The following is a 12,391-nucleotide window of genomic DNA, read 5'->3' as shown; positions in this document are numbered from 1 at the left end:
TTGGATTTTCTTTTTTTTTTCCACCAACGTATAGTGACCAATACTTTCAAATTTTTCGTAGACAATGTAAAACGGAAATTGGATAACTAGAAAGCTAAGATGCTTTCTATGGCAGGACAGCTACTCTAGCTCGGTCAGTTTGTTATCCAGCCCCAACTACTTTATGCAAACTATTAGAATTCCATCTAGCATTTGTTCTGAAATAGAGAGGATTACTCGAAGATTTATATGGGGGAGTTCTGAAGCTACTAAGAAACCGTCTTTGGTGAAATGGGGGGATGTTTGTCAGCCTCGTTTAATGGGGGACTTAGTATCTGTTGTAACACCCTTAACTCGTATCTGTCACCAGAATAGAGTCATAAAGCATTACAGAAATAAATATAATCCCATCAATTAAATACATAAGTATATAATTATTCATTCGGTCAAGTCATAAGAGTTAACTCTAATCATTTGCATAAATTAATATAAATTTTAAATTTAGTCATTTTATATCATATGTAAAAATAAATAGGTAAACATTCAAAAGTAACAGTATAAAATATATATAACTTGCACCACCAATTTCCTATCTGTGACATCATCATGAAGTTTGTTCCTATCCCATATGATTTACAATTCATTTCTATTTGAAACAATTACAAGGTTATAAACCAACTCACTTCATTTCTTAGTTTTATCAGTTAATACATGTAAATCATTATACACGTTCTCAACTTGCACTTAGTTAGTATATTTATTTAGCCACATAACAGGGTAAGTAACACTCACAGGTGTAAACACCTTGCACGCATTCAAGACACATAGTAACATACAAAATTAAACAAATACAAAGGTCAAGTGCACATGTCTTAATGTAAATACCATAATATGTCTTAATCTAAATACCATAATTCATATTAACTTAGTGACATACATAAAAAAATCTATATGACCGAATGTACATGTATTCATGATAAATGTGTATATTATGACTGCATCCTTAATATAAGCTTAATATAAAATTTACCATTTATATTCAGCCAAATCAATACATATGCATACATGATATACACTTACTCATATACCAAAGACATACTTAACCTTAATGATACAAACACATTGTTTTGTCATTAAAACTAATCACAAACCACATACGACATTTATCACTTAATAATCATATTTATTTAACCAATACACTGCCACTCATTATTATTTATCACTTTATATAATACTATCAAAATGGATTAATTATACTTTAATATACCATCATAGCCGAATATAACTTATAATACATGTAACAAAATCAACCCAATCCCCATTTCCAATACATATAATAGCACCTTAATAAAACATAATAACTGTTTCCATATATATATTTTTATACTCATGCAAAACCATGACAGAATCACCTATAGATACTACCTAAGCCATCAACTATTTTAACATACATATCACACAACAACTTAACTAAAGTTCATTCATTCACAATATATAAGCCCTATTAAGCTCATACCCTGCACATACAAAACCGAATTCAAGTGGAGAAATTATCACAACCAAGACACATTCCAAAACCAACTTAACCATTTAGCCATTTTCGTATGGCTTGAATATACATTCATTCCCAAAATAACCAACTCCAAAACCAGCTATTACATGCCATAATTTTAAGTTTAACTTATGGTACCAAAGCAGTAGACAGTGTGATGAACTTGACTGACGATTCCCGAGCTTGTAGCTTGACTTCAAAATCTATAAAACAGAGTAAACATAACACAAAGAGTAAGCTACCAAAGCTTAGTAAGTCATAAGCAAATAAACAACTCAACGGCTAATTCAACTTAACTAAATTAAACTGGATTATTGAATCAATCCACATTAAATTCAGGCACCTATGAATTCATGTTACATACACATAAATTATACACATGTATATACAATTTCATTATCACTATAACCGAGTGCTTTTATAGCCAAAACTTAACAAATTATTATCCAACCCTCAAGACCGAATATTCATTAAATACCTAATTCACGTGCTCGTAAATATATAAACTAATAGGTTATAATATAGTCTCATGTACGCATATATTAGTCATTTGGCCGAATACACATAAATACATTTGCATAAAATTAAATCCCATTCAATAATGTGCAATAGGCCAAACACACTTACCTTAACTTTAACATACATCAAACTAACTCATACCTGGTAATTTAGCTCAGTTTACATATTCAAACTCGACTTATCTTTGCCTAATAAACCATTTGGAATTGGATAGGACACTCGGATAATCACATAAATCGTACAATGCCAACGTCCCAGACTTGGTCTTACATGTAGCAGCAAATCGATGCCGCTGTCCCAGAAGGGTCTTACTCTTAAACACATATCGAAGTCAAATATCGATGTCATGGTCTTACTCGCACACACATATCAGGATCCTATGTCATGACATACGTATCCTAACTATTCCTAAGGTTCATTCGGGGCTTACGGACGATGTAACTCAGTCAAAACCAATTTGGAAATGTGATAATCAAGCTTAAGTATATTCGGCTATAGCTATGTATATTTTTACATTACAAAACAGCATATAATATTTACATATAACTACAATTTAACATGTCTATTTGCTTATAAACTTACCTCGGACATCGTGAAACAGGACGGGGCTGCTAGTCGACAACTTTCATTTTTCCCTAGTCCAAATCCGATTTCTTTGGTTCTTGATCTAAACATATTCAAATTAAGCTCATTCAACTATATTTTCATTCAATTTAGTCCAAAAAACACATAAATGGGCAAATTACCATTTTACCCTGACATTTACAATTTTTACAGTTTAATCCCTATTGCACAAAACACAAAATATGCAAAATTTCAAGGTACCCATGTTTGGCCGAATATTCCTAGTGTTCATACAAGCCCATATATTTCATTTATTTCACATTTTAGTCCCTTAAATTATTATTTTTTACAATTAAGTCCTAATTACTCAAAATCATCAAAAACTCCAATACAAAATATGTTAATCTAAAACATATCTTTCATATTTCATCATCAAACAACAAAAATCACAAGCTATCAACAATGGCACAACTCAAAATGTTCATCAAAATCAAAAATTAAAGCATGGGTTTTGAAGGTTACTAAGCAATGATCTTAAAAATGTAGAAATTATCAAAAACCGAGCTAGATACATACCTTGATTAAGCTTGAATATGGTCGAACCTAGGTTTCTTTTCTTTTCTTTAGTTATTTTGATATTTGGCAATGAGGAAATATAAACACATTATGTTTTGTCTTATTATTTTATAATATATCTTATATTATAACATTTTATTTCAGAAGTTACTAATTTAACCTTAATATAAACTATTATTAATTCACCCACTCTTGACCGAATGTGTCCATGCAAAATTTCAAAGGTTTATTTGCATTATAAGTACCTCTACTAATAAAGACAACAACAATTAGGCACTTTCACATTTAACCACTAAATTTTTATTTTACGCGATTAAGTTCTTTTATTTAATCGAACACCTAAATGATAAAATTAAATTACGAAAATTTCACAGATATAAATTCACACAAAATAAACACAGAAAATAATTTTTAAATATTTTTTGACTCAGATTCGTGGTCCCGAAACCACCGTTCCGATTAGGGTCTAAATCGGGCTGTTACATCTGCTACTTTAAGGAACAGAATGAGCCATTTTTGTTAAAGTTGGGTTTTAATCTCGTAGCTAATGATTAAGCATTGTGGGTTAGAGTACTCCGATCTAAGGATAAACTTTTACGAGATTGCCCCAAAGACATATCTAAAAGAAATTGTTATTTTGTGTGGAGATCTCTTGTCAAGGTTTGACCCCTTCTGCATCAAAGTATTCTTTGGTCTATTGCTGATGGGAATTGTTGGAAAAACAAGTTTGGAAAACGCAGCGGAAAATTAGAGTTTTAATTTTTTTTTCCAAAACAAGATCTTGGTTGTGATATCTAAAGTAATAAACACTTAATCAAAATTGTACCTTTTTGATTCGTCTAGGATGAGCGCTTCGACCGAATAGTCTTCTTGGCTATCCTCAAGCTCACGTCTGTCGAGTGTGGGCTCACTTCGAATCAGAAAACTTTTCACAAAAATTACCAGTGAGGTAATTTTAGAATTTCTCTAAACTTTTAGGTCAAGTTGTAAATCAGAAAAATATCTCTAGAAATTTTCTGGAATAATCTTTTCAAAGAATTTTCTCTCTACAACTTTTTCTTGAATTCAAATGTGTGTAAATAATAACCCAAGACTCTCTTTATATAGAGAAAGTTTAGAGAGTTCAACTATTATTAAACTTAATCATTTTTTATTAAGTTAATATAATATTTATCAAGATAAATATTAGATTAGATTTAATATTAATTCTTATTAAAATAATAGAATATTTATCTACAAGATAAACTTTAAATTAAATTTAATATTAAGATAATCACTTTAATATTAAATTAATAAAATACTATTAAGATAGGTATTAAATTTAATTTAATATTAAACTATTAAAATAATATTATTTTTGGAATAATTATTTTGAAATCAAATTCTCTGGTGGAATTCCAGTAGGAATGTAACTCTTTCACTACTCAACCACCGATGATCAACTGTCGTCAGCCATCGAGACACTACCGTCGCAACCACCGGCATCGCCATGTCCAGTGATATAGGTGCGACACCTTTAAAGCACCTCAAGCTGGTTTGAATGCTGCCAGTTCAGTTTGTGTCAATGACAACCCGACAGGTTCAGTTTAGCCACCAGTTGAACCATCAGCCTGGTTTCACATACCAGGCCTACTTCAACCATTTTTTGGGTCTGGTCTCGATTTTGGGCTCCTGGGCCCAATTTACGATCTCAGGTCTAATTTTCAAGTTCAATTACCTATTTGGCCAATTTTTTGAATTGAAAATTAACTTCCAAAAATATTATATTAATTTTAATTGATTTGATGAATTTAATTTTACTTAATCAAAATTAATTTTTCTAAAAATCACTTAGATTTTCTAAATTAATTTTTTAAGAAAATTCTTTAATCAAATTCTCTAGTTGAACAATCTTATGACCACCTAACTTAATTCCTCATTGAATAAATCGACTCAATTAAATTATTCCCAAATTCGTAGAATTTTCTTCTGATTCAAATGCAGTCCGATTGAACTTTTGTTAAGCTAGTAGAGGGACCAATCGGACATATACAATTAGGCTCTAGTGATTGCAATTATGTCTAGAAGCATCGTTCCAATAATTTGCAATTATTTAATCATGGATTCAATCCACTAGAAGTACAATGATTGAAAACTCCTTATTGTATACTCTTTACGAAAGCAATTCATCTAACTGCTTTGTCTAATGACCTCGCCATATGTGTGTTACCCTCATATGATATCATTGATTCATTTGAGTTAAATCCGTTCACTCAATATAATCCTATTTTATCTCATTGTCACGATTATTTCTTCTTAATAATTAATATGATCACTGTTAACAAATGACTGTGATTAATTGCTCGTTTGAGAAAAGCAACTCGTGGCTACGTTCCATATTTATCAATCCACACAATGCCAATAAGAGGATACCATTATCCCTTTAATTGAGTTATGAATTTCACTGTTGCTAGAAAAGTCATACCACACACAATTTATGTACCCAACATACCGACTATGGGCTCGATCATCTTTAAAGCATAAGCCTTCACTTATATCAAAGCATACGCATGGTCAATGACTAACTCGGGATTTAGGTAAACCACACCATGAATGTCACAAGTGAATTAATTCACAAACGGATTCAAAATTAATTCATCTTAGGTCTAATCCAATGTATGAATACATCTATGTCTCTACTCATGGAGTCAACTGCTCCGATAGCCAAGACTAGCCATCTCCCCAATTGGAATTGTAGACTACATAATAATACTTCTCAGTATTTGAATCAAATGCTCACTTTAATTCATTTACGAGATTACGGACTCATTTAGATTACCTACTGAAGTAAGTTATCTTTCTCATAATGTAAACATTATTTACAGTGTCACTTATCTTCAGTTTGAACTTTAGACAATCAATGAGCTAACATTTGCTTGTCACAATTTTGCTATGCATGTAAAATATAAAATACAAAAAACATAATAGTGAAATGTGAAATTAAATTTGTTTATTTATTCATCGTTCAAATAAATAGAAAATAGTTACATGTTTACTACAATATGGGCACATTTCCCAACAGGAATCTCATTAAACTTTGGAGTGATAATTGGTTTATAGATAAGGGCCTCTTATTAACCATTGTTTGGCTCCTTCTTTGATTGATGGGTTTACCACTTTTTGTGAAGTTGTGACTATGGAGGGTAATTGGAATTGGGAGTATATACGGTGCTTTCTAAATGAAGATATTTTATCCTTTATAGGCAGTATTCCGACCCCAAATTCTCTTGTAGGTCCTGATGGAATTATATCGAGTTGGACTTCTAATGGAAATTTCAGCATCAAAACAGTCTATAGTATGCTTGCAAAAAACTCTTTGAACCTCCCAAAAGCGAAATGGAAGCTAGCTTGGTCTCTAAATGCTCCACAACATGTTCGTTTATTTGGTTGGTGTTCAAGGAACGCCTCTTTACTAATAAAGAACGATGTAGAAGAGGTTTCGCTGACGACCCTTCATATAAGCTTTATGGAAGTGTTGAAGAAACTTGTCTTCATATGTTGAGAGATTGTAGTCAAGCTAAATAAGTGTGGAAGTAATTGATCCCCACAAAGATTTCAAACCAATTCATCTTTTCTTCGTTGGAGGTATGGCTATTGACCAATTTGAAGAATACCTCTGATGTTGCTTTTCAAGATGTAGATTAGCCCTCTCTTTTTGGGATTGTTTGTTGGAGGATTTGGAAACAGCAATTTATGTGTTTTCCAAGACATCCATTTAAACATATTTAGTATGCTCAACTCGTCATGGCGATGGGCAAGAACAATTAAGCAGGGGCAGATTCCTAAAGAGGGGAACAATGTGAGTCAAAGCAAAGATCAAAAATGGTTTCCACTACCTACTGGTTTCTTTAAACTGAACACTGATAGAGCCCATCATCTGGTTTTAGGGTTTGCTTGTTCGGTAGTAATAGCACGAGATGAGCAAGGTAGATGGATGTGGGGTTTAGGAAGAAGTATTGGCAGCTGTAGTGTACTACAAGCTGAACTTTGGACTATTTATGACGAACTCCAACTAGCTTGGGAGGCTAAATGGGTAAATAATATTATTGAAACAGATTGTGCTTTGGCTATCAAAGGAATCCGTGGATATCATAAACGTCATTCAAATAGAGACTTGATTTGCGTATCCAAAAATTGTGCAAGCATGAATAGAGAGTGCTCATTAAGCAACTACCTAGAAAGGTGAATTTTGCTACTGATACCTTGGCTAATATGATGAAAGATATCCCCATTAGTGAGTGTCTCTTTCATGTGGCTCCTCATTCTGTTAATGATCATATTTAGCTTGATAGATGTACCTAGTTTTCTAATCCAAGTCTTATTAATAGCTTGTAATTGATTTTTGTTTTTTCTTGTTATCAAATATATATATTTGTATTTTATAAAAAAAATCTTAAAATTTTATATTTAATTACTAAATTCACATTGTAATATGATTGGTATATAAGTAATAAATTGATGCGAAAGCATTAGATGTTAACGCAAAGAGAAAATGTATTGGGTTTTTGTAATTGGAAAGGACCACCAATTCTTAAGCACTATCATTATTGTTTCCCCCAATCAGAATTAGCCCTAATATGCTGAGATTAGATAAGAATCCATGTTAAATATTTTAATGTAATATTCAGTCGGTTTACAAATGTGTGGGCCAACAATTACAATTCCCCATGAAAACCATGCCTGGTTTCGGCTGGTTGCTTCTCCTTTTTTAGCTTTGTGCTGGGTAATTATGGATATGGATGAATTACTTTTCTATCTCAACCTTTCACCTTCAATTCAATGCGGCGGACCAAGCCATGGATTTAATTTTAGATCATAAATTTCATCCCTAATTTGATTTTTATGAAAAATAATGATCTAGGTTTAATTATTAAAATCAATATAATATAAATGTTTAGACAAATAACGCTAATGAATAAAGATGTTAATTAGTCATATCAAGTCGATCTATTATATGAGAACGTTTGTCCAAAATATATTACACAAATTTTATAAATAATATTTATATTTATAAATAGCTACTACAAATATGAATTAAGGACCCCGAAATATATGGAAGTATCACTAACATAGATTTTGATTACATCAAGGTTACATGATTATGGGTTGGGATATCCATTAAAATCATAAAGTTTATTTCGAAAGTAGGAGAGTTTGAATAAAAATATAGGTTCGAAAAATGGGATTAGAAAAAAATAAGGTCTGTTTTCTAAATGGGTCGAGCCTCGGGTAGTATTTTATTGCCTCAGCCCAATCCGAATAAACTTTTCATTACTGTTTTGCTACTATTTCGTCATTGTATTGCTACTATTTTGTTGTTATTTTTTTATATTGTATAACTCTTGTTTTATTATTAATTTTGTTGCTGTTTTAGAAGTATTTGTTTATTAAGTTACAATTATATTAGTGTTATTTAAGTATAAATATTTTTTAATGTATTTTTAATTTGTTGAAAAATATTTATTTTAATATTTTTAATATATTTGATGTATTATATTCTTTAAAATTGATTTTATATAAAATATAATCTAAAAAATAAAAACATGGACATGCCAAGTCTAAATTGAATTTAACATCTTTAATCTAAGTTTAATTTGAACATAATTTTAAACTCGTTTTTCAAACCCCAAACTGAAAAACAAGGATGAAATTTTAAATTTACCCCAACTAACCCATTTTGTAGTTCCAATCAGTTTTCATTGTTTAGGAATAGACTTCTTTCATTGTCGTTTCATTTGCAATTAGCCGCCTTACAATATTAATGTAAGCCACTACAATTCATGCATATTTAAGTTTTGTTAAAGCACAAAACAAAGAATCCAACAAAATCTCAAAAAAGAAAATAAATTATTGTTAAAAATATTTTAATATTAATTTTTATTAATATATTTTTATAATTAAATTTAATTAAAAATATTTTTACTAATTAAACAGCAATTTCGATCCATCCAAATTATTTTGATTGGATTTTTCTTCTTTTCTTGTTCAACAATTCTTTTGATGGATGACAACATATGAGAATAGGACTACAGTGATTCAAAATTTGTAAAAAAAAAGTATTCCTTTTGTCTTTTCTTTGATTTTATTAATTTTTTTTCATTTCCTGAAGAAAAAGTGAACTAAATTATTGTATCAAGAATGAGAAAAAAATAATTAAAAATCTCTCTACATCTATGATATTATTGGTTATGATCCTTCTCACTAAAATAGAAAAGCAAATGCCTCACATTCATTGTCTTTGTGCCACAAACCAGTTGACTAAGCATGTTTTGCAATGAAGGGAAACCAACCAACCCTTCTTCATCGAACATGAAATTCACCAAATTATGATATACTATACATACATACATATATATGTATGTATGCAAGAATGTTTGCTTGAAGCACAACACCTATATTTGGTTACTTTAGTATTCAAAATTTTTAACATTTCGTTGGAAATTTTGCATCTAAACTAATAGCAAGTATGGGTAGCCATTTTAGTAGTTTACAGTGTTGTTAACTTGTCGTATAATCAATCTCATGTTTTTGGCAATAAAAGTATTAAGGAAAGGACTTAACTATCATCCTATTATAATTGTGTATGAAAAGGTTTAGAATATCCTTATTAAAAAGTTAGACAAAATTCATACACGACATATATACATGATAAAAATTTACACGTAATAATTTCGAATGATAAAACTTAAATCTAAATTTTCAAAGACTATAAATATCGACTTCAATCAACAAACCAGGCCTTATCCGCAAAATAGTGCCATTTTTCAACGAGGAAGAAAGGGAGGGAAGAGGTTGCTTAAGAAACTCATTTCTCCGAGTGATGGGCGGAATAAGCGATACGTGTGCCAAAAGCACACGTTTAATGGGCCCTCTTCTTTGATAAATAAACCCCAAAAGCCTTTCTTGGGACATATTCACACCCATTTTCCCTTTCCTTTTTCTGTTGGTTGCTTCACTCTTCTTACATGAATTTCCCACCCTCCCAATTTACCCATCTATCCCTCTTCCATTTCTCATTAGATAAATCTTTATTTTACTCATTTAAACTGTATAATTCCTCTTCTATTAACATGTACTCTGGCATTTGAAATAGCTTTATTAAATGGATAAGATATATGTTAGAATTAATTGACCCGAATTTTTATTTAAATAAAATACGATAGAAAATAAAATAAAAGTAAAATTCATATAGAATTAGACTTTTTTTATTTTATTTTAGAATAAGTTTTTTTAAACCTTATGAAATTCCATCTATTTTATATTGATTAGAATAAGGTGTTTCAATCCTACTAGAATATGGCTTTACAAGTCTATAAATAGACATAGTCTATTCCTCTTGTATTGATTTAAAATTTTTGACATAGTGAATTTTCTTCTCTTCTGCTCGTGATTTTTTACTGAAAAGATTTTCACGTAAAATTTGTGTGTTCTTTATTTTATTTTATTTTTCACAATATATGTAATAAGAGGTGATAAGAGAGGGCATTTTGGGTGCTCCATTCACCACGAAGCTTCTCAAATATAAAACCTAGCAAACAAAGAATCTGTGAGGGGCAGATTTGGCACCTTGCTGAAAAAGTAACAGCATTATTTATTTTCCTTGTCCTAATCCAAATACGTACTGTGGAACTCAAATCTCTACTACTATAAATTCAAAGCTCCCCGTTAGTCTCTCCCCATATTACACACCACCAAAAACCAGTAAGAGACAAAACTCTGCATATCTAAAGACAGAGAGGTATGAGGCCTGCAAGCAACTCCACGGCGGCTGCTACCGGAGCCGTATTCCGGCACTGGAACTCTCCGATCCCGTACCTGTTCGGTGGAATAGCGGCGATGCTAGGACTTATTGCTATTGCATTAGTTATTCTAGCTTGTTCATTCAGGGAATCTTCACGCAGTTCCAACGATGAAGCTGAAGAAAAGCCAGCCAAGCCAACAGTGGACGCCATGCAACTTGAAATGGAGCCCAAAATTGTGGTGATCTTGGCGGGTGATGAAAACCCTACGTACATCGCCAACCCGACTCGCCATCATGACCTACAAGTCTGAGAGGCTTTTGATTCATTTTAGAACCTAAAAATTTTATACTATATCTTCCTTCTCATCAATTTTTATGTTTAATTTTTTTTTCTTTTTGCCATTTCAAGTCATCCTAATGGATGTAGTTTTGCGGAAATATGTAAATGTTGAAGAGTATATGAAAGATGTTAAGCTCACTTTTGATCTTGTGATTTTCCTTTTTTTGGTTTTCTAATAAATAAAAAAAACAAAAACCATTGTTGAAGCAACCATACATCAAATATCAACCCATTGTTGGCAAAAATTGGAATGACATTAAAGCTGTAAAAGAAAAAGAAAATGGTGGTTGAAAATGGACCCCTAAAGTCTATTAATTATAATTAAAAGCACTTGGGGGGGGGGGGGGTACATGAAGATGGATGTTCTGAAAATAATTTGAAGCAAAATAGGAAAGAGATGAGCAGAATGCCATCCAATGAAAGGCGTCTTTGTTGGGGAAAGGGTACATAAGGTGCTGTTAATGTGTTGGGAAGAGGAGGGGCCACACTAGCCTTTACTCTCCAATGCCGTGAAGAATGGTGGATTCTATTCAGAATTTGTAGAGTATTTTGAGGTTTTCAATTTGAAGTTACTTTAGAATATCACACCTTGTTTCTATGTACTTTAAAGCTTCCTAAATCTACTTGAATTGATTGCTAATTTAAGTGGTAAATATAAAAATAAAAATCAATTTTGAATTTGTAGGTTAGAATAATTTTAAATATTAAGCAATAAAAGATAAAAAATTTAAACTCAGAAATTTAATTTAATTAATTCATATCATTAGATATCCCATAATTTAGGATTTAAATCTTAAAATCTTTTAATTTTTTTTTTAAATTCAAACCAACTATTTGTAATCATTTTTAGATTTAAATTTCGACTTTCTAACTTATCTTTTTTTATCTTTTTAAGTTATGACCATCTTTGTAAAAGAATTATGAAAACATGATTTCCAATAAAATAGATTAATTCGACCAATTCTATTTACATCGGATGTGGTATTATATTAATCAACATAATGATTATATAAAACATTATATTAAAATCTGATTAAATGAATTAAGGATGATAACTGATATTATCAAATCTGTCATGGTT

At 30.9% G+C, this 12,391-nt stretch overlaps 1 protein-coding gene across 1 annotated transcript; it reads left to right on the top strand.

The window, feature by feature from the left end:
* The first annotated feature begins 10,784 nt into the window (after positions 1-10,784).
* LOC107954837 (protein GLUTAMINE DUMPER 4) lies at positions 10,785-11,448 on the top strand. The gene has a single exon (XM_016890524.2). It carries the CDS (start codon positions 10,970-10,972, stop codon positions 11,279-11,281), a length of 312 nt encoding a protein of 103 aa, XP_016746013.2. The 5' UTR covers positions 10,785-10,969; the 3' UTR covers positions 11,282-11,448.
* Positions 11,449-12,391: the final 943 nt, after the last annotated feature.

The sequence above is a fragment of the Gossypium hirsutum genome, chromosome A07, assembly GCF_007990345.1.
Source record: "Gossypium hirsutum isolate 1008001.06 chromosome A07, Gossypium_hirsutum_v2.1, whole genome shotgun sequence".
Lineage (NCBI taxonomy): Eukaryota > Viridiplantae > Streptophyta > Magnoliopsida > Malvales > Malvaceae > Gossypium > Gossypium hirsutum.
The sequence above is the reverse complement of the archived record's forward strand: the minus strand, read 5'-3'. Positions and strand labels throughout refer to the sequence as shown.